We start from the raw sequence: 22,506 nt of genomic DNA, 5'->3' as shown, positions 1-22,506 counted from the left end.
GAATTTCCGAACGTTCCGTGGCATATATATATATATAATTTTGCTTCTGCCCAAGCCACTTTCCACAGAAGAACGCGGCGGGGTAGTGAACCCCAAATATCTAACCAACAACCGGTAGGTAAGGCCAAATCCTCATATACGTATGCCGAACCAAACCACAGTACTGCGGCTCCAATGTGAGAGAGTGTTGTAATTTAGACGCTTGCAACAAAATCCTTAGCTAACTAGAACTCATGCCTCCGCAATGCACCGCTTATGACCTCACATATTACATTACTCATGACATGGTCCGTGACATCACTGATGGCATCTCAAATGAGATCACTGATGATATCATCTACTCAGTTTAAACATTTTCCAAGAGTTTATGATTGTTAAATATACATACTATCCTACTACAAAAGTTAAATTAGAATACTAGGTGCATTACTACTGAGTGATACTATTTCTAACATATATTATGTGAGTGGCTGTGTGATTGTATGTATCGTTGTGTGTATGGGTTTGTGAGTAGCTGTATTGGTGAGTAAATGGGTGTATCAGTGGCTGTATTGCTGAGTGGTGGTGTGAATGGCTCTATGGGTGGGTACGCTGTTGTGTTATGGCTGTATCAGTGAGTGAGTGGGTGTCTGAATGGCTATATGAGTGAGTGGCTGTGTAAGTGGCTGTATGGGTGAGTGAGTGGCTGTTTGAGTGGTTGTTTGGTTAGGTGAGTTGGTGTGTGAGTTGCTGTATTGTGGAGTAAGTGTCTGTGTGAATGGATGTTTGGGTGAGTCAGCGGATGTGTGAGTGCTTGTATGGATGCCTGAATGGGCATCTAAGTGGTTGTGTGGGTGTGTGAGTGAGTGTGTGAGTGCTCGTGAGGGAGAGTGGGTGGCTGTGTTAATAGGCTGTATGGGTGAGTGTTTGAGTGACTGTATAGGTGAATAAGTGAATGTATGAGTAGTTGTGTAGGTAAGTGAGTGTCTGTGTGAATGACTGTATGGGTAAATGACTAGGTGTATGAGTAGCTCTATGGGTGAGTGAGTGGTTGTGTGAGCACTTGTATGGGTCTGTGAATGGGTATGTGAGTGGTAGTGTGGGCATGTGAGTGGATGCATGAGAGCTTGCATAAGGGTGTGAGTGGGTGTGTGAGTGCTTCTGTTGATGATGTCATCAGTGATGGTATTTGAGATGTCATCAGTGATGTCATCAGTGATGTCACTGACCATGTCATGAGTGATGTAATATATGAGGTCATAAGTAGTGCATTGCAGGGGCATAAGTTATAGTTAGCTCAGCTAACTATAAGTGCTGAATTCCACTGATGTTTTGAGAGCGATAACCGAGACTAAATATAACATCCCTGTCCTTTTTTTTTTCTGTGGATTTCTAAGGTTTTTTAAATTCTATTTCCTAACTATAACAGCCTTGTAACCTTTGGTTTCTTCAGTAAATTTCTATGATTTTTTTAATGTTCTTTCCTAACTATAACATCCTTGTAACCTTTGATTTTTTTATGTGAATTTCTAAGGTTTTTTCATTTTATTTCCTAAATGTATTCCCTAACCTTTGGCAGTGAGTGTGTGAGTGAGTGCATGAATGTCTCTGTAAGTCTGTGAGTGGGTGTGTGAGTCTCTAAGTGGGTCTGTGAGTCGGTGTGAAAGTGTCTTAGTGAGTGAGTGTGTAAGTGTCTGAGCTCTCTGTGTTTTGCCCTCCTCAGCTCTGTTTTGCCTTTTCTGCTTGTTTTTCTGCCCTCTCTTTTGCCTTTCCTGCTTGTTTTTGCCTCTGTTCTGCCTTTCCTGCTCATTTTTCTGCCCTCAGCTTTGCCTCTTTCTGCTAGTTGCTGGCCTTTGTTTTGCCTCTTTCTGCTAATTTCTCACCTTTATTTTGCCTCCTGCTGCAGGTTTCTGACCTCTAACGTGCCTCTTTCTGCTCGTTCTGACTTTTATTCTGCCTCTTTCTGCTTCCTTCTGACCTTTATTCTGTTTCATTATGCTAATTGCTCACCTTTATTTTGCCTCTTGTTGCTGCTTTCTAACCTCTATTTTGCCTCTCTCTGCTCGGGTCTCACCTTTATTTTGTCTCTTTTTGCTCATTCTCCCCTTTATTTTGCCTCCTTCTGCCCGTTTTTGACCTTTATTCTGCCTCTTTATGCTCATTTTTGACCTTTATTCTGCCTCTTTCTGCCAGTTTCTCCCCTCTATTTTGCCTCTCTCTGCTCGTTGCTGACCTTTATTTTGCTCTTTCTGCTCGTTGCTCACCTTTATTTTCCATGTCGGCTGGTGACATTTGAAAGTGGTAGGTGTAAAAGTTTGTGACGAGTGCCCTGTGGCAAGCAAGCATAGCGAGTGAGCCTGATTGTCATAAGGGGGGCTCAGGAAGGTTCTCCCCCCGGGAATTGTTTTTAAAACAAGTGAGCAAATGGTGCATTTTCAAGCAAATTAGAGAGAGCAAGAAGGTTAAGAAAGAATTGTGAAACTGTAGTTATGACATCAATAAAAATATTTCATATGCTAATGACTTTGGTAGCTGCTTATTCAGTATAACCAGAAAACTGCTATGCTAACTCACTGGCCTGTTCACAAGAGTGCAGTGCATCAAAGCGAAGTGGACCCTCCTGGGATTGCCTTTCTCAAAGTTTACACTAGAGCAGAGTACAGCCCAAGGCAAGGTGTCATCCCATCTAATCTGTTACCAGGCCCAGTGTTTTTATGTCCTAACAAATGGCTTGAATTGTATTTCTTGCATTTGGAAGCCCTTGCTTTCATCAAACCAGTTTATTTAGGCAGCAAGCCATTTGTCAGGCCATAAACAAGCACAGCACACAGGTCTCGGGCCGGGCTGTAAACTGTGCTTGAGGAGGAAATCCCTGATACGCAAACATAATAGGCAGTCACAGCCCTATTGGTAAATTTGAATTTGCTGTTTAATACATGTGTGAGCAGCAGAGGCTCAGAGCACTACCATCAACAAAGAAAACACAGTGCAGTTTAGGTGAAAATCGAAAAATGGGGGCCCATCGGACACAGAGAGTGAGTTCACCGAGTTGGATGTCGTCGGTGGATGGGAGACCCTGGGGTGCAATGAGGTCTACAATGGTATTTGAGAATGGGGGCCTTGGCCCGGGGGGACTCCACATGAGGGTGCCGCAGAGGATCTTCTTGGGCTTGGTCCGGATCTGGGAGTTGACATGGTCCATAGTCACCCTTGGCACATAGGAGTGCATTGTCAGTCGGAGTGTGCCTCTGTAGGTGACGGCAGTGCCTCCTCCTTGACAGTCGGGGTGCTCCTTGTGGGTGATACTGCAGCCGTCAGTGATGGCGAAGGCAATGTCCGGCATGGAACAGAGGTTGGTCCTGGCAGGCGAGGTGGCGTCCAGGGTTGATAGCGAGGAGGCGCTAGCGTCGTAGCGGTGGAGTGTCCAAGAGGAATGCTCCTTGGTGCTGAGCGAGGTCCAGGGGCAGACGGACGCAACCGGTGTAACCTATGAGTTGCCTTTGGCACGGGGATGACCATTACAACGCAGGCAGTACATCATTAACAACACAACTCCGACAACGCGGGTGCCTTAACATCGCATTTGATCACAACGCATTGTGAAGTCAGTAATGGGGTAATTTAAAGTTTCTCAGGTGTGTAAGGGTTTTGGGGTAAACTTTGAAAATGTACGTTTGTCTTGGGGTAAAATATGAAAAATGGGGTGTTTGTTGGGGTAAACTATGAAAAATGGGGTGTTTGTTGAGGTAAAATATAAAAGCAGCGCGTGTTTTCTGTGGTAAAATATGAAAAATCAGGTATTTTTGGGGGTAAAATATGTAAAATGGGGTGTTTGTTGGGGTAAAATATGAAAAATGGGGTGTGCATTTGTCTCAAATGTGATTTTTGTGTGTGTATTGGGGGCTCAAAAAAGGAATTCCAGGGTTCACGGTTGGGTTTGTTGTGGTGCAAAGGTTAGTTTTGGGTTGCACTCACTGAAGTGGGAACAGTGATCTTTATGTCTCCCCTATGCAATACCCACTCTACTGTTGCAATGTGCCAAGTATTAGTATGCATTGGAATGGAATGAGAGGTGATGGCATGCGTTGCAACTACGTATGTGCCTTTAGCACACGAGTGGTACACCCGCTGTGCATGGGCACACAGCGGCCACCATTGAGAAGTGCGGGGAGTGCTGGACAGCTGTGAGGTGGTAAACGCCGGAAATAACACTGGATAGTGCATAGGCGCGGGGATATGTGTGTGAGCATGTATTGTTATAAATTTATTGAGGGAAGTCTTACCTCGAAGCTGTGTCCCGTGTCTTTGTAGCTCCTGCTCTCCTGCATCTGCTTCCAGGAAAAGGAAGTTGGCAGCCAGGCTCCCTCCCCTGAGTCAATCACAATGCTGCGATGCAGCGGTGGGATTGGTAATCGGCAATGGGACAAGTCATATAGCCAGGGGCCGGAGGGGTGGCCATGTTCTCCATGCAGGCTGTAATGCAGCCTGCATTGCGAACAGGGAAGTGCGCATGGCTGCTTTGGACGGCCTGCGTGGGCCGACCAAACTGTCATTGCGCACTTGAGTGGGCATGCCAATCCGCCCATGACCTGCTCTGTGTTTGGAGCCATCCTCCTACCCACCCTCCCACCCCCTTAGGATACATAGCATGATTACATCAGTTAGTTATCCCTTGTTTTTAACTTGTGATCTGTGTTTTTGGCTTCTCGGAGCCCGCACTTCCCGCTTCCTGCCGCTGCTGCCCCTGTGGCCCCGCACCCCTGTCCTCCCTCATTGCCGCCTCCCAACTGATCGTTCCTCCCCCCTCCTAAATGGCAGGCGCTGTGCGGTTGCGCAGCGGACATGAGCCGCGACGCACGGGAAGCGCGCCTAAACCAAGCCCGTCTGCGTCCGTCCGTGACATGACCGCGACCAGCGCCAGGAACCCTGGATCTCGAGCCAGCCACTGCTACAGCTCAGCCACCTGCCACGCACTAAACCACGGAAAACTCAGAGACTGACAACAAGCATCGCCAAACACGACCCATGGCCAGTTCTCCTGCCTACACTGCCGCCAGACCTTAACCACCAAAATGCGATGCATCGCGCGCTACGAAATTCGTTTTATTTATTTAATTGTTTACTTACCTGCAATTATCCATATTCCGGTGTTTAGTACCCGCCACCCTGCTCCTCCCCCGCCCCGCCTTACTGCCCCACGGAACTCCCTCCACGGGCCGCGGCTGTTGCCTTCCAACCGCGAACAGAAAGCCACCCGCTTTGATTGGTGTTACATTCTCGGCTTTATTATTATTAATTCTGAATATCCTGAGGGTACAGCTGACCCCTGGGGTGCCTAGAGTGATGACACAAGCGAGAGATATGTGCTTACTGTGTAAAATGTGCTTACAGTGGCCAGTCCTCTGATGTATGGCATTAAAACTGGCCCTGTGTACATGCCCCTAAGTTAACACGGATGCCAAAAAAATGGATTGACTTGCAAACAATGAATGTTAAAAACATCAAGGGAATGCATTTCAGCGATTTAGTTCCTTTCTTATTTAAATGTTGATTTGATCTGGCATTCCCCACGAGTTAGCTATTTTATAATGTTGTTGTTTATCTGTATTTATTTCTGTGCATACTTTGAGGCTTGAGCCACGCCAGGTGTTTATGAGGGGCTTTTATTGAGCACGGAGGCGCTAAGGCTAAAGCCAAACAAAGTGCCTGTCAGTGGGTTGGCCTCTCTGATTGCAGAGCACACAGAACAATATTTGTGTATTCCATTTGCAACTGAAATTCTGTGGAAATGTGTGTGAAGGGGGTACACTGATGTCAAAATATTTGCAAGGCAAAAGTAAGAGAAATTAAAGTGCTTATATTTGAGAGAGTGCAGTGCATGTTTGGGCGGTGAAGTGACAGAGATGTGAGGAAGGGCATTCGGGGAAGAGTGAAAAGAGGATGCTGAAGAGGAAAGAAAGGGGGTTGAAGATGTGCAGATGGACAAAATATGCAGAGAAAAAGAGGATACATATCTAACATAAAGCACACATAATTGAAGGCCAAAACTCCTTCCACAGGCCTCAAGACTATTTAATTCACAGACACCCTATTTCAGAATTTCACGAACCCCCCTTATTGCCGTTGGGATCGTTCGCTACGCTCGTATGCATACGTTGATTGGTTCTGCATACGCCTCACCAGTTTCAAATTCCACCAGCTGCCACTGCATTGACACCGTGGCACAATCCACTGCACTCTCTCCAAATCTGTTACTCAGCCAGCAGGAGCCTCAGCCAGGTGTGATTTCACTCGGCTGAGTACAGCAGTCGCCGCCTAGTACGCTGGTGGACCTCCCGATGCAGTTGATGCAGCAGGGTCCCCTTAGCCGTGAAGGCACAGTGCTCACGCCACACAAGTTCACTGTAGCACAAGGGCCTCAGCCTCCACAGCGTACGGCCAGCCCAACATCATCTGGCCTGTGATGTAGGGAGACCGCACATACCATTGGTAATCCCCTCCGTGCACCCCAGTGTAGTGGTGGATTGTAGTATGAGATGCGGACCTCACTACGTTAGTGCGCAGGTGTGCCTCTCCCATTAAATGCTCCAAGGGTCGCAAGGCGGTCTTCTCACACAGGTCAGACTTCACCACCAGGTACTAGCTATCATCATGCATCAATGTCTCCCGCCAAGGCTCATCGACTCCACAGCTCCTCCACATCCCACTCCAGGCTCCAGACGCAGGTCCAGCGAGGCATCCAGGCTCCAGACGCAGGTCCAGGGAGGCATCCAGGCTCCAGGCGCAGGTCCAGCAAGGAATCCAGGCTCCAGACACAGGTCCAGCGGGGCATCCAGGCTCCAGACGTAGGTCCAGGGATGCATCCAGGCTCCAGACGCAGGTCCAGGGAGGCATCCAGGCTCAAGACGCAGGTCCAGCGGGGCATCCAGGCTCCAGACGTAGGTCCAGGGATGCATCCAGGCTCCAGACGCAGGTCCAGGGAGGAATCCAGGCTCAAGACGCAGGTCCAGCGGGGCATCCACTCGCTCATCCTGGTCATCCTGGATGTTGGATGGCTTGAGGGGGTTGTTGATGTGTGCTACACTTAGCCCTGGCTGCTCCAATCTGCATTAAACTTTTTTTGGGGGCATCTTTTCTATGGGAGGTGGACTGTTAGGCTATTTTTTAAGTTAGAGCGAAAAATCACTCATGTTGGGCTGCCTAACGTGCGGTTTTTTATCGCTTTTCACCACTTTTTTACCGTTAGCGTGAGGATTTTTATCGCCGTCCCGCTAATTTTATCGCCGGACATTTTAGCCGGTAAGAGAAACTATCGCCTGTTAGCGGCATGTTGTTAATACGCCACTAACACAGCGATAATCTCCATCGGTAGACGGCGATAAAAAAAGTCACGCTAATGGTGGTTAGCGATAATTATCGCCACTTCTTGATAATATCCCCCTAAGACCGAGCGAAATTTACTTTACACTGGCACGATCTGGAGCAATTTCTGGCACTTTTCAAAACGATTGTTCCGTTAAATGCCTGAAATTCCACCATTATTCCATGAGCTTCTTTTCGCAGAAAAAGCACCTCGGCGTCAAAATGAGCCTGCAGACTCATTTCGTGCTCAAAAGTGGTCCGTATTGACGGTCCATTTCATGTCGGTTTTTTTTAGCATTTTGCTTATTTTCTGAAAGGAAATTACGATGATTTTACCCAGGGCTAGTAAACACCGTTGTAAGAATAATGAGCTGCATACTCACCTTTTATAAAAGTTAGCTCATAAGAGGAAATATAGCTAGTCAGCTAAAAAAAATCAGGACTCGTTAACATAGTGGAGAAGAGCGAAAGACTAGAAAAATGCTTCTTTCTGGCTACGTGAAAATACATGATTGAGAACTGAAGCGGATTCAAGAATTCTTCAAGAAAGCTGTAAAAAGTCTCAAGAGCTAAGAAGCATAAAAGTCCAAAGGCAGAATTCTGCAGCATGTTCCAGTGTGATGGCAGAGAGAGAATACCCCGAAGGCGTGGGATGTAATACAGGGCATGTGATTGTACAGTAAGAACCAATGTGAGAAAGCAAGTTTTACAGGCCTTTAATTGTTTAAATACGTTTTCACTATACGTGTCATTGAAAGGCTAAATGTATGCTTCATTCTTCTACAGGTATGGTTACTCGCACAGGGACTGACAAAGATGCCCAAGACATTCAGAATTGTTTTAAGAGCTTGGGATTTCAGGCTTCCATAAAAAAGGATCAGACCTGCAAGGAAATGGAAGCCCTACTGAGGAAAGGTAGGAGTATGACAAGCTGTGACAGAAATGGATGCAAATGTCACCAAAGAAACATTTTTTTTTTTTTAAATCCACTTAGGAGCGATTTACCCTCATTTACTTATTTATTTGGCAGTACGTATATTGGAAATACCTGCCTACTCATGATCACCTCAGAGCACTTTGTGGAAAAGAATTTAGACGGGTGTTAATTATTATGCAGTGAATGTGTCAATTATGTGGCAAACGGTACTCCCTGCAGGGTGGTCACTCTCTTACATTGTCAGTGTGTGAGCTTAAGAAAGCGGCCTACTGGTCGAGAGCCAGTGTCACTGCGGATCCAAGGGCAAAGGGTGATTTTGCTGAGACTGATATTTCTTCAGGGATTTTTATGAGGGCCATATCATTCAATCATGCTGAAGAACGTGTTTAACTCTGGCTTATTAATTGCAGAAGTCTGCAAGGATTTTGAAGACATTTTTATAACCATTTTAGGGGGTAATCCTTGAAATATATTTCTATTTTTGTACATTTCATATGCAAGACAAATGTGGATTATGAATTGAATCACATTCTTATAGAATGTAAGAATAAACCAAATTGATTTATTTTTATATGCATACTTATGTGCAAAGTAGAATAATAGTTTTGGGGTCTTCATGTGAGGCATTTTATGGTCCGCTTACTATATAATCTTCTAGGGGCCATACAGTGTAGTGAAAACAAAGAGTTCGGTTTGCCCACTCCTGCATTTCTAACATCCGACAACAATAGGTGTTCTAGAATGCTCCTTTGTTAGATGTCAGTTGAGGTTTGAAATCTACTGTGATATCATCAACTGAATGCCCCCAATAAAGGAGATATCCAGCACAGAGAAAAAAGATTTTTTTCCAGTCCTTAATCTCTAGCAATGGGCAACTTTAAGCTGTCTTGAATATTCCTTTGTTTGATAGTGCCATCTGGGTTTTTGCCATCTATTGCATCATCATTGACTGGGTGGCCCTTCTTTAAAGGGGGACATCCGGTGAAGAGAAAAAACATGCAGTTCTCTTTGCCCAGTCCTCTTGGCCCATTCCTAACAATCACCTACTATAGCCCTTCTAGAATGTTCCTTTGTTTGATAGTGGCAGCTGGGGTTGTGCCACCTATTACATCATCATTGACTGGACGACTCCTTTAATGGGGCCATGAAGCGTAGAGAAAATAACAGTTCTTTTTGACCAGTCCTGCATCTTTAACAATCACCAACAATATTCATTCTAGAATTTTCCGCTACTTGATTTTGTCAGCAGGGAGTTAAAAAGAACTTCTTTAAAAGTTGCTTTAGGTTTTTCCTCCCTTTGCAGGTGCCTACTATCAGGGTATCCTGGATTCATAAATGATAAGATCTTTTATTACCAACCTTATGTGTGAGGCGTGGCAAATAAAGGTGGGAATTCACCCTTAGTGAACCCACAAAATGATGCAATAACGATGTGGAAGGAGTGAGCGGCAATGCAGCCTGAGAACGTTAAAGGTGACTGTAGTTGCTGCATCAGACTGCACTGCATGAGTGAGGGAGCGATACAATCAAGCCTGACTTTCACTGTGCGGTTTGAAAAGATTCACACCGAGAAGATTTTGGAAAAAACAGGACCAAAGCATGCATTTTACCATAAACTGTTAACAGGAATTTCTGAAGGGATAAAAAATAAAGTGGCAGATGTAGGTAAATTCAATTTTGCGAGTCCTTAATAGCAATTTCTACCGAATCGCTATTAAGGACTCGCAAAATTGAATGTAGGTAGGAATCGCAAAAATATTTGCGATTCCTTAATATTCCTTAGTTGCGAATCGCAAATTGAGATTCGCAATCAAGGAATACCATCCCATTCATTCCTATGGGCCAAGAGGCTTATAGGAATGAATAGGATTTGTGCCTGCAATTTGCGAGTCACCAAGAGGCACTCACAAATTGCGGGCGCAATTTCAAGGGTGCAAGGGTTCCAAAAGGACACCCTGTTGCTCCCCTGAAATGTGCATGTGTGCACATGTGGTGCACATACATGCCCTAAGGGCATGTATGTGTGCCAAATGGCACTTTGTAAAAAGCCAAAAAGTGCTTCTTGAAATGAAATCGCAAAATACCACCAACTTGAAGTTGGTGGCATTTTGCGATTCCTTAAGGCAAAATCGCAATTTGCAATGCCTACCAGCATAGCACTTAGGGAATCGCAAATTGCGATTCTCTAAATGCTTGCGCAAAATAAGAAATCACAATTTTGAGATTCCATATTTTGCGAGTAGGTTTAAACTTACCTACATTGCTCGCAGCCAAATTGCGATCGCAAATGCTGAAATTCTGCGATTTCCAGCGTTTGCGCTCGCTATTTGGCTTTCTACTTCTGGCCCATAATGTTTTTGGTACAGTCATGTGTGTCAACCAAGCCCAACTCTGTTCATAAACGTTGGTTGGTTGGTTCACCCCCACAGGAAAACATGGTGGTAATATATTGTGTTTCCAGCATGGTTTGTTAAAAAGCTGTTGGCTTTACGGGCAGTTCAAATTATCTAGGTCTGCAATTTTGACACAGCTGCCTGTTATCTTTTCAAGATGTGTATAGCATATTTCTGCACATCTACCTTCCTTTTTATTTTTTCCATTTGGCCTTTTCAAATAGATTCTCAGTCTTATATTATTAGAAGCAAAATGGTAAATTTAAAGGTTACACTGATCTCAAAATTTTAGGCCCTAGACAGAAGAGGTTCCACTCAGGATTCACAGATCTCACTGGTTCTAACACTAGAATTAATATTCAGGTTACAAACATGTTCAGATAGACGTATATACCCTTAAATTTCAAGGCAGGGCACCAGGTACATGTAGATTAGGATTACAGACATGCTGGTGCCTCTGTCATCTTTGCTTCCGCTTGGACGTGCACCTCCGACATTTCATTTCTCAAATATACAGTTACCTGATTGCAATGAACCTTCAGTCCAGAGATATCACTTACACTGCAACTGGCTAAAATACACGTGTCTGTGTGGACACCCAAGGCCCCTGAACTATGAGCAGCACTTGTGATGACTGTCCCGAGGCTTCTAGGCACAAATTGTTGCCTCTCCCCCTTGGTTGCTCCAGTCTAGGATGCTCTGAAGCATGCACACAAACTTGCTCCATTTCCTTGTTTGCTGGTATTCTGGGAGCATTTATTTAAAAGGGGCAAACATTTTGATTGGGTGGAGGCTTTATTCCAGTGCCCCCGAATTACCTAAGGCAGTGCATACCTGAAGCCAGGATCTGGTACTCATTTGGACTTTGGAGTAACCTCTGCAGCATAAACACTGAGTGCAGTGCACCAGGGGAATGACATATTTTATATCACACAACACGAAGCTACCCTAAAAAGGATGTCTGATTCCTACGGGGGGTAAAGGCACACTTTGCCTGTACCCTATGTGCTGTTGGGCATTTCAAAAAAATTTATGGAGTGTCCTCGCACACCACCTGGTGTCATGCTTCATCATCGGCAGTCCTCGCTCTTTAAAAAACATGTTTGATAAAGAGCGGGCCTAAACCTGGAGACAGGGAGGCACTTCTTAAGCTAAGTGGGGGCCCGTGCTAAGAATGTGAGTGAATGATGTTAAAAATTGATGCAAATACTACATGGAACTTTAATTGCGCAGGATTTGCTCAATATTAAAATTGCTGAAGGGGACTTAGGGGATTAGTGCCCCATCCCCATTAATATCGCCAACATGTTTCTGCCTCAGTGGCCAGGAGCGTCAAAGGCATTCATCAGGACGTGAAAGGGCTCCTATCTAGTCTCTAAGAGACTAAACTAGTCCACTGTAGGTAGGTTGACCTTTGTCAAAACCTACTGTAAATCTCCAGGAACCTGTGAAAATAAAGGTATATTACAGTGTAAGACAGGGGTTTTAACTTACACTGGGCATATAGGAATCAAATTGTATACAGGCATATAGTACATTAAAATGCGTGTGATGAGCACTCGTGTCACTGCAAACGTGGTGCTCAAGAGTAAAAAATAGTAGTGAGGCCAGCTCACAAACTTACCCCGGTTTAGGGGGTGCAATGTCCCATGGGAAGGGAGGAATTGAGGGACCCCTGTAGTCACATTCTAAAAGACCAACTTTAAAGAGATGAATCGTAAGCATGTACCACTGCGTATGAATAGCACTTAAACACCAGCATTCATTCTGAAACCTAAGGAGACCAGCACCAAGCTTCCTACTCACGCATATATGCAACCTCTTACTACTTCAAGGTGCGTCCCTCGCGATGCTCCTGTCAACTGTCCATGTTGCTTCTCCGCTGGTGACTGACTGGGAAAGTGAGCCCAGCTTAAGTAAGCGCTCGGGACTGCGATTTCATTGTTAATGAGTAGGCGGGTGTCAGCTTTGTGGGTTGGTCATTATAATGCTGGATGACGCGTCTGCTAGTTAGCCTGCTTCCGCAGTCCCAAACATGTGCCTGACCCCCTAGTCATAGACGCGGGACAGTAATCAAATAGATGCGAGTGTTAATGCAGTAATGCGTTCGCCCACCGACGGAGTTAGAAGTGTCCCGTAAAACCGGGACCTTGGCTACCTCTGCGCTTGCGCACAATTAGGGGTTTTAACGCTAGAGGTAGTCTGTGGATCAACTCATGCAGTATGGCTGCAAGATGCCTTCAATGACATATTTTACCTGGTACCTGGTCCCCAAGGATGAAACTGAATCTAGGACTAGAGAAGTCTAAGCTGCTTGGAGTATGATGATCTGAAATGACTGGGAAGGAGAGGCCTTAAGAAGACAGAAGACAGAGACATGACCCAGTGAACTGAGACTTGTGTGGAGGATGAGTCAAAGAAAAGGAATCTAATTCATATCAAACTTTGAATCATGACAGGTACGTACAAGTATAAACCTGAAACATTGAACGAAGGTCCTTACTATTCTGGCGAGCTTGCAATGCCCTCTTAACATGTGCCTGTATATCAATTATACAGTCTGGTAATAAGCACTTGGGCTTGTGTCATATGGTAGATGGTGTGTGGCCTTAAAGATATTCTTTACAATACTGTTGTTGTTGTGAGGTACCTGTATATATTTATCAGCGTAAGGTATTCTACATTTGAACCTGTAATCTTATTGAGGCACCCTGAAATTGGACCATTTGAACCTTCCAACTATTACTTCCTGAGCTATCACAGTTACTAGTTTCAGGTGCTCGTAGCAGTACATTATGGCGCGCCCACTCTTGGCTCGTACTACCCAGCCTTTGAATAGTTTTTGCAACAAACATTCTGATACCCATTGGCTAGTTTTCACAAACGGACCCATACAATTGCAGAACATCATTGTATCACCTGACAGGCCCCATTCTACTTTTCAAGACGCCTTGTTAAGGTGAGCTTGATGAAGTCCCATTGGAGCCCCAGACTGGTCCCCTGCATTCTATTTGGTAATCCCCTATTAGAGCAACAGAGCATGGAGGCCTCATTATGAGGCCACCCTTTGTGACTACTGATGCTGTCAGGTTTCCCCTTTGCAACCAGTGACATTTCCTTTCTCGCTACCAGTGATTTTGGAATCTCCATTTCATTGTTGCGTGAAAAGTTTTTTTTATCAGTTTTTTAGAGCTTTGTTGGGTTTGCAGAGTTGCTTGACTCTGTGTAGCAAACTTACTTCCTGAAAGCAGAACAACTAGGACAAAGGCCAGGTTCCTCATAGTCAGGTTGATACATTGAAACCATCTGTCTAATGTCTTCTTCCAGTAACCACAACTAGGGAGCCAAAGTCTGCTGTCAATTCGACCAAATATTGCAGAGATGCCCACAGTTCCACATGTTAATTTAACTGTAGCAATCAACAATGTAGAATAATATTTTGGGTCATATATCAGCCCCAGAAAAGTCTGCTACATTCTGTATTTTGAGTGTATTCAATGTAACTTTACTATGTTTTGCAGATACATACAAATACAAATGAAAATGTTTGCAAACAATTAGTTCTGTATAGATTGTGACCTTGATTGTTCTTAATGTTATTATTGCTGCACCGTAGCTCTTAACCCTCATCAGCTCTTGATGTTTGTGTTGACGACTCAACCACTCTACTCTTGGAGGGTGACGAGTCCTTGCAACAGTCCCTACAGCAATGGGCGATCAGTAGTAAATGAGAGATGCACTACAAAATGTTGCTCAGTTGTCACTAGCTACCGCAAGACCAGACAGTTACTATTCCATATAGTAAAAACAACAATCAATACTGTTGTATTTGTGTGTGATAAAGTTGAACATGGATTATTCCATGTTGATATTGTCTGCTTACTTCTTACCCTTAAAAAACGATGGCAGACAAAGCAATTGCAAGCATGATGTTTAGCATGGCTGTCTTGACATTAAGACATATCTGGGCGGTTGATTAGGTTGTCATCCTGTAAGAGGGACGGCACTCTTTTTGTGTACATGCATTGCACCCTAATTTCTCAATCCTTGTTCAATGAGAGTGAGAGTCTGAACGACAACCATAGTTCCCCAGATTTGTAGAAATGATGAAAGGATTTTCAATACTCTTGACAAAAAAGAATGTATTTTCAAGCCTTTTTCAGTTATTTGGCACCACCAACAGGTGCTTTTCCAAAGCTTCAGCTTTATCTTGCCTTATAGAAGTGATGGTTTGCATAGTGGAGATGGAAGTTCCTAGACTATTTCAATCCGGTTTTGATTCCTAAATATACAACTTAATATGCAATTGTATACGTTTTGTTTTACTCCTCATTTAACAATAAATCCCCTGCCTGCTATGGCACCACTTGTTCAGATAGCAAGAAAAAAAACAACATGGCTAGAAGGCAAAAGTAGTCATATCATTTAAACTGCATAATTGCTCAGTGAAATTGTACAAAACTGTCTTCTGAATTATGTACAAACCATAACAGGACACAATATAAACTGCAGATCACTTGCTGTATTTAACCAGAGCAAAGTAAGTATCAATACCCTCTACCAAATGTAAGTCCTCTGTGCAACTTCCACAAATAGGACAACTGTTTGGAGAGATGTCTAAGTGGTTGCTCTACAGATGTCATGTATTGGAACTGCTCTGGGCTGAGCTTATTTCATACAGACCCCAGTTGCACCACCAGTGGATCCTCTGCTTCCTACCCTTGCCAACAGAGTCATGTCATTGAAGGAGCGGGGTTCCATGTTCTAGACTTACTCTGGAACCCCTGGTCAATGGCTCTTTGTTTCCTGCTTAAAAGTGTAGAGGGGAGACAAATTATTTGCCGATCATATATCACAATTCCAATGAACCATGACTCACCAACTCCTGATTCAAAGTTCAGCCACAAAGCCAAGAACAACTGGACATACAGGCACCTCAAGATGAAGGTGTAGAAATACATTGGAACTAATACAAAGCCAGATCTACGGGCAAAGTTGAGTCAATGCAAAATACAAAGAATGACCAGTAATAGAATCAGGACGCAGAATATAACTGCGCCAACATCGAGAGTCTTCTTCATTGGAGATTCATAAGTAAAAAGTATTAGTCTGTCCCTACACCATCGCTAATGTGACATCCCTACTTAGCATTCCCCATGCAAGCCCAGGAAAAGGCATCAGCACGTGATGACTTCCTAAGAAGTGCACTCACGTTTAATGAGTCACGTAGCATAAATCTACAGAGCTCGTTCTAAAATGCTCTTTTTTCTCTGTAGTCCTTGCCGAAGTTTCCCCCAGACTCTGTCCCTAATTTCAACACAAGAATCGTAAGACACATCCATCATCACATCATGCGATCGTCCCATCCAGCTAGACACCTCCTCGTAGGTAACTTTCCATGCGGTAGCGATGATTGCAAGCTCTGGCTCAATGGCATTGATTCCCAGGCTTTCTCCAGTGAGAATGAACACCGTCCCATGTTATCAGTACTGCTTGTTCAAATGTATTCTCTCCTCCTTAAGCTTAACTCCTAAAACAAAAGAGTTATTCTAACTAACAAAGATACATTTTTCCACCTGCATCAGAAATGTGAGAAAGAAAAGATTCTGCATACACATAAATTATACTAGCAAAATCATCTAGAGAGCCTGGGAAAATACACATGAGGCCTACAAATTCTAACATAAAAAACGATATGAAACTTCATTAAACACATGTATACGTGAGCACTATTACGGTGCACCTTTAAATCAATGCGTTACATAACGACTAATTTATTTCTCATTAGTCACTTGTAAGGTGCCGATTCCGATCCTGTAAAACCCGGGTACAAATGGTCGTACGGAGCGTTTTCTCCGTACGACTCGTACCTGGGAATTCCACCGTACAAACCAGCAAGTACGATTCATACAGAAATACCATTTCCGTACGAATCGTAAAAAACACCGTACGGCTAAAAAATACATACAATTCCGAACCTGGACAGCGCGTACGCGACGTCCGCACGGAGTCAGGCAGCGTTTTACGGACCAGCAAGTACGATTCGTACCCACAGCACTCCGCATGGCTATATTTTTACGGGTGCCAAAAAGTGCTGGAAAAGCTAAGTACGCTGCGATGCACGAGGAAAAGGGGGCCCGGTATGCGCTGTACACGCCATCACCCACATCGTACGTGTCATCATGTACGGTGCATACCCCAACATTGCATACGTACGGCCTGTACCCCCACCCCCCATATGTACGGCACGTACCCCCCACCCCGTATGTACGTGCCGTACCCCCACACCCATATGTACACGCCGTACCCCCAACCCCGTATGTACATGCCGTACCCCCAGCCCCCCCGTATGTACGCGCCATACCCCTAGCCCCGTATGTACGCGTAGCGCTGGGGGTACGGCGCGTACATACGGGGCTGGGGTGGGGGGGCCATACGACTCGTACCCCAGGCACAAGTGTACCCGGGGTAGAGGTCGTACACAGTTCGCTTCGTACGGGACGTTTTCCATACACTTGTGCATCCGGAACGCCGGTACGGATCGGACTTGTGCGCTCGGACTTCAGTTTTACGACTCATACGTAAAACTGTCCGGGGACGTCTCGTAGACTTTTCCCGAGGCGATTTGTATGTATTTTTCCTGCACGAATCGTACTTCACCGTTCGTACGGTACTTGTACGATTCGTACGTAAAAAAATATGGATACGAGTCATACGGGAAAAATAAATACAGGATCGGAATCGGCACCTAAGGCTTCATCATGTAGAACAAGATTACAATGTTAATTTCTCCACATTGTACGAAAATATCTCTATTACTTCACTTTAAACGTTATTACATTACACATTTTAATAACCAAATGTTAACACGACAAAAGATTTTGTGTAGGTTAGCCCTGGGCATAGTGGGCGTAGGGGGGCTACGCGGAGGGCCAAGGAGGTACGAACAAACTCTGTGGTCCTCCGTGTGGCCCTCCGCGTAGCATCGCTATGCCACCCGCCTCCACCCCCCTATGTTAACAATGAATTTTAGTACTTAAAAGTAAATGAAAACCCACTTACCTGTACTACGGCTGCCCTCCTACTCTTCGTCACCGTTTCTTCTAATCCAAGTGAAAACTGTGCATTCGCGCACACCCTTGCATGCACATTTCTCACAATTCATTGTTAATATAGGGAGGGTGGGGGTAGGGGCTGGCCACCTCTGCTACGCTGCAGAGTGTGCGGACATTTGCCTTCTCCGCATTCTCCATGGAACGCGGAGAAGGCAAATCTCTGCACACTCCGAGGTCGGAGCGGAGGTCTCTGCCCGGGGTTAGTGTAGGTGCGAACTACTCGTGATTATGATGCACCTCTATAAAATGAAAGGGCGCTCTATTTGTACCCCCTCTGATGACTAGTGTTATCACAATCAATTGCATCTCCCTGTAGAAAGAACCGACCTAAATAGAAGTTGTAGCCTGTTGAAATGTTTCTAGGTTCATGAAATTCCCATAGTGACTGTCCTGCAGTCTCTCCATTCTCCTCTCTCGCTGTCTAAGAGAATTCTCGACCTTTTTTGACTTACGCCACTTATAAGCTCTTATCACTCCAAGTAACAAGATTACACAGATCACGAAAATTATGATTGGCTTTAAAATGTAATCAAGAAATCCCTTCCTAATGTTTGTAAACCATCTTCCAATCTTTCCAAATCCTTTACCGAGTTTATCCCAAACTCCCTCTGTTGCCAGATCATGTATCTTATGGTGTATCTCAGTAATGTTACTTATATACTTCCTCAAATCATTGCTATGATCCGGGATATAAGTACTACACTGTTGAACCCTCAACATTTTACAGACTCCATCTTGGTTTGCTAACAACACATTTAAAGCAAGATGGTTCTGCATCACCATAGCTCTCATCAACACCATCTCTCCATCTACAAGCAACAAAGACTGAGCTGTAGTTGCTGACAATTTATCCAAAATAGTTGATAACCTTCTAATCTCTATGTTGTTCAGAACCACTCCCAAACTTGGTATCATTGCTCCAAATACATCTCCAACAATCTCTCCAGCATTCGTGCCATGCTTATTTCTATGAAATAGCTTCCCTTCCAAAGGTCCCAAATCCTCTACATGATATGGTGCGCAGTCAAATATCGACCTACACTAATATTGAGTTCTTAATATCGTAGGGACAGAATATCGAAGTCAAGAATATCATTGACTAGAATATCGACTTCAAGGTAAGTAATATCGATTTCTTTAATATCGAAGTAAGTATTATCAAAGTAGGGGGGTGGGGCTTGCCGCAGCGCAAGATGGTGCATAGAAGAAGAGCTCCGCGAGCCATCGGCACCACACTGCACGAATCCTGGCAATCCCGACACTAAACTGCCCGCCAAAACACACCTCTGATGCCGCTAATTAAAAGACGCCGATCGGTGCCTCTGGGGTGAGAATTGCTGCCGTGAAACACCCGGAGACCGGAACTGGCCTGGACTGAGAGGGTGAGGGGAGGCGGCAGCCGCGCGCCCATTGGAGGGCTATTGTGGTGCCGGAGGCAGACCGAGGTGCTGCTACCTGAAACCGTGACCGGAGGGCTCTGGGGGACTTCCGACACCGCCGGTCGTCCGAGATGCCTGCCCCCGGCTGCTGTGGGGGGTCCCTTGCTGCCGTCACGAGGCCCTGCGTCCTGGAGGCCTGGTTGTGCTGCGCAGGCATATTGCACTGTAGCAGAGCCCGCGGGGCGCCGAGCGGAGATTTCTGGGAGGCGGCACTGGGACCCCTTGCTCCTCAGACGCTGATCTGCGACCTGCGGGGAGGCCTCACAACTTGATGGTGGCAGGACAGGCCCCGCGTGAACAAGCGATCGGAGGAGGTGAGCGGACCCTCCTGGGGCGTGCAGATTACCAGAGCAGGGCCTTCTCCTTTGTACCTTCTGCCTCCTTGACAACATGTGCACGTGGGGTGCTGCCCGCCCCTAATGTGGCCCGCAATCCGAAGGAAGATCCGCGTAGCTAGAGGGAGAGGCCCTATAGCTGAACGCGGCCTGCACGCCAGTATTTACAGGCCCACGGTAGGAGACATCAAGATTCCTCATCCACCCCCATTCTTGGTAGAGGTCTTCCCTGGCTTTCCTGCAGTGCCTGACCGAGCGAGGAGGCCCAGAGCACACACCTGGAGATGGGGGCCACTGCAATACCCCCGCCTCTACGTAAGGAGGTTGCCCCTTGACGGCGGGGCATGCTCTGGCTGCGGCGGGTACCCCTGAGCCCCGCGCCTATAGTGTCATCGGGTTTGGAAGGGATTGCGGTGCGGGACGACTCTGCGATTCCCCCGGGGGGGTTCCTGCCTGCTTGTCTCCTGAGCGCTGCCCGTTGAGCGGTGGTCCCTTGGCACTGAGAAGAGAGTGGCGCGCATAGCGTTCGGTCACCTCGCCCACCATCTACATCCTGGGAGGACGGCCTCCACTCTTCCTGGATAGGAGCTGGCACCATGGTTAGGGTAGATAAGACCTAAGCCGGACTTCCATTCGACGCTAACGGAACCAAATCTAAAGAGGCGGAGAGGGCGCGCTCTGCAGACTCTGGAGTGGACCACTCAGAGGATGATCCAAATGAGGTCAAGCAAATGTTTGCAACCATACAGAAAAGCCTGTTGGCGATGGACGGGAAGATCGACTCTCTGGTATACCCAATGGACAGGATGTCAGAGCGCCTAGATAAACAAGCAGAACGCACGGACATGGCCGAACGCAGGATTACGGAGGTCGAGGAAGCCCAGACCGAGACAGACCAGGTACAGAAACAAATGGCTAAAACCATCCCCATACTCCAAGACAAAGTGGAGGATTTGGAAGCCCGATCCCGCTGCAGCAACATTCATATAACAGGCCTACCGGAGTCCACCCCAATGGGCAACGCGGAACAATTCACAGAAAAGTCACTCATCTCCTTAATGGGCCGCGAAACCTTCTCGGACCTCTTTGTGATCTAAAGAGCTCTTCGGTCGTTGGGCCCGCGGCCACCTCCAGGCACCCAACCACGCACAGGGATAGCCAAACTTCTGAACTACCGGGATCGGGACTCGGCTCTGCGATGAGCTAGAGAACTAGGGGAACTCTGATATGAGGGTTCAGCTATCTCATTCTACCCAGATTTGTCTACAAAGGTACAGGAGGCACGGCGCCTCTTCAATCCCCTCAAGCGGCAACTCTGAGACCACAACGTCACATACCCTATGCTGTACCCGGCCAAACTGAGGGTGAATCTGGAGGGTTCCTCACGCATCTTCACAGACCCAAAAGCTCTGCAAAAGGCTCTGAAAGACATACTCAAGAAGTCGAAGTGGGAAGCAGCACAGGAGGACTCTGCGGCGGCGACGGGGATTCACAGGAAAGCTCCCTCGAGAACAATGACTAGAACATCCAGATAAGAGGAGCTTCCGCTCAACTAAGACTCGTTCCGCGGCGCCTCCCTGACTGGGATTTTTGCCTGTTGTCCCTTGGGGCGATGTGACCGCTCCTCAATATTGTACCTAGGATCCTCCGGAATGATCGCCCGGTGAAGACACCCATTGAACACTCTGCAAGTATCTGTGTCATGCATGACTTTTGGGGAGTTGGACATGCTTTATTACCTGATTGGTGTAGTCCTTTTTGTGTTTTGGCGATATCTACTGGAAGGCAGTCCACGTTTCAATGGACATTGTTAACTATACTGTACCTTTTATATGCTTGCCTCTTCCAGTTGATCTTCTCTAATAACTGATTGCCTAGTTACGCTTAGTATTACGTGATTGAGTGCTGATGGTTACTCGTAGTGCTTAGGTAACATCCACCCCTGCGTGTTACACACTACATGGCTAGTTGCCATACTTATCTAGGGGTAGGGGTGGGGAGGGATAGCTCTGTCTGTGCTACTATTGTGGTGGCATGGCATGGGAGGGGGGTGGAGGGGATTGTTGTGGTTTTGAGTTGGTTTCTTTTGCTTTTTTATTTGGTTTTCTTATGGCACTATTGTATGAGATACACACACAGAGGTATGCACGAAGACATCACCACATATTTGTCCAGCTCACCAGAGGCCATTGAGGCTTTTTTGTTTTTTTTAACTGCTCTGGCTGCATTTCACCACCTTAGGTAATGGAGACCAGGCTGAGTTTCTTGTCCTGGAAAGTTAAAGTCAATGACCAACGTAAGCTCAGGAAAGTCATGTCATACCTCACTAGGCACAACATAGACATCGCACTCTTACAGGAAACACATCTCCCCGTGGCGAACCTTCCGCAGACTCGAGGCAGGATTTGCAGCACGTTCCATGCCACAGGTTTCACCTCGCATGCGCGGGGAGTCCTCATCTGGATTAACCCCACGGCCCGCCTTACTCTCGAAGAGTTACACACAGATATAAATGGTAGATACGTGGTGTCTAGCTGCAGGGGGAAAGGTTTGGGTGCATAATTGTCAATGTATATGGTCCTAATCATGACTGTCTGCAGTTCTTTCATGACCTGTTAACTCTAGCGCGGCGACTGCCTGATATTCTGCAGTTATGCGGGGGTGATTTTTATTGCACTCTCTACCCGGATCTGGTTCGGTCCGGGAGCCCGTTGCAGCACCGTTCACAGGCGGAGGAGGCTATTTTAGATGCTCTGACGGAGATGAACATGGTGGATGTATGGCGCTCGTGCTCAGTGGCAGCCTGCGGCTTTACACATTATTCGGCGCCTCATAATCTCCATACAAGGATAGACTATTGGTTCTTGGCGGGATCGCTCAGAGGCAACGTGCAAGAATGCAAAGTCTTCTCCCGCACTTACTCAGACCAATCCCCTTTGCTGCTGA

At 46.1% G+C, this 22,506-nt stretch overlaps 1 protein-coding gene across 4 annotated transcripts in view; it reads left to right on the top strand.

Moving 5' to 3' along the window:
• The window catches only part of LOC146866982 (caspase-7-like), a 182,255-nt gene that overhangs the window by 80,552 nt on the left and 79,197 nt on the right, over positions 1-22,506 (top strand). For all 4 annotated transcript variants that reach the window (XM_085603353.1, XM_085603352.1, XM_085603350.1 and 1 more), the window contains one exon: positions 8,128-8,256. In XM_085603353.1, coding sequence (XP_085459479.1) covers positions 8,128-8,256 — 129 coding nt within the window. The remainder of the gene's footprint in view (positions 1-8,127; positions 8,257-22,506) is intronic.

Source organism: Triturus cristatus, chromosome 1_2 (genome assembly GCF_964204655.1).
Source record: "Triturus cristatus chromosome 1_2, aTriCri1.1, whole genome shotgun sequence".
NCBI lineage: Eukaryota > Metazoa > Chordata > Amphibia > Caudata > Salamandridae > Triturus > Triturus cristatus.
This window is presented reverse-complemented; position numbering and strand designations above follow the sequence as displayed.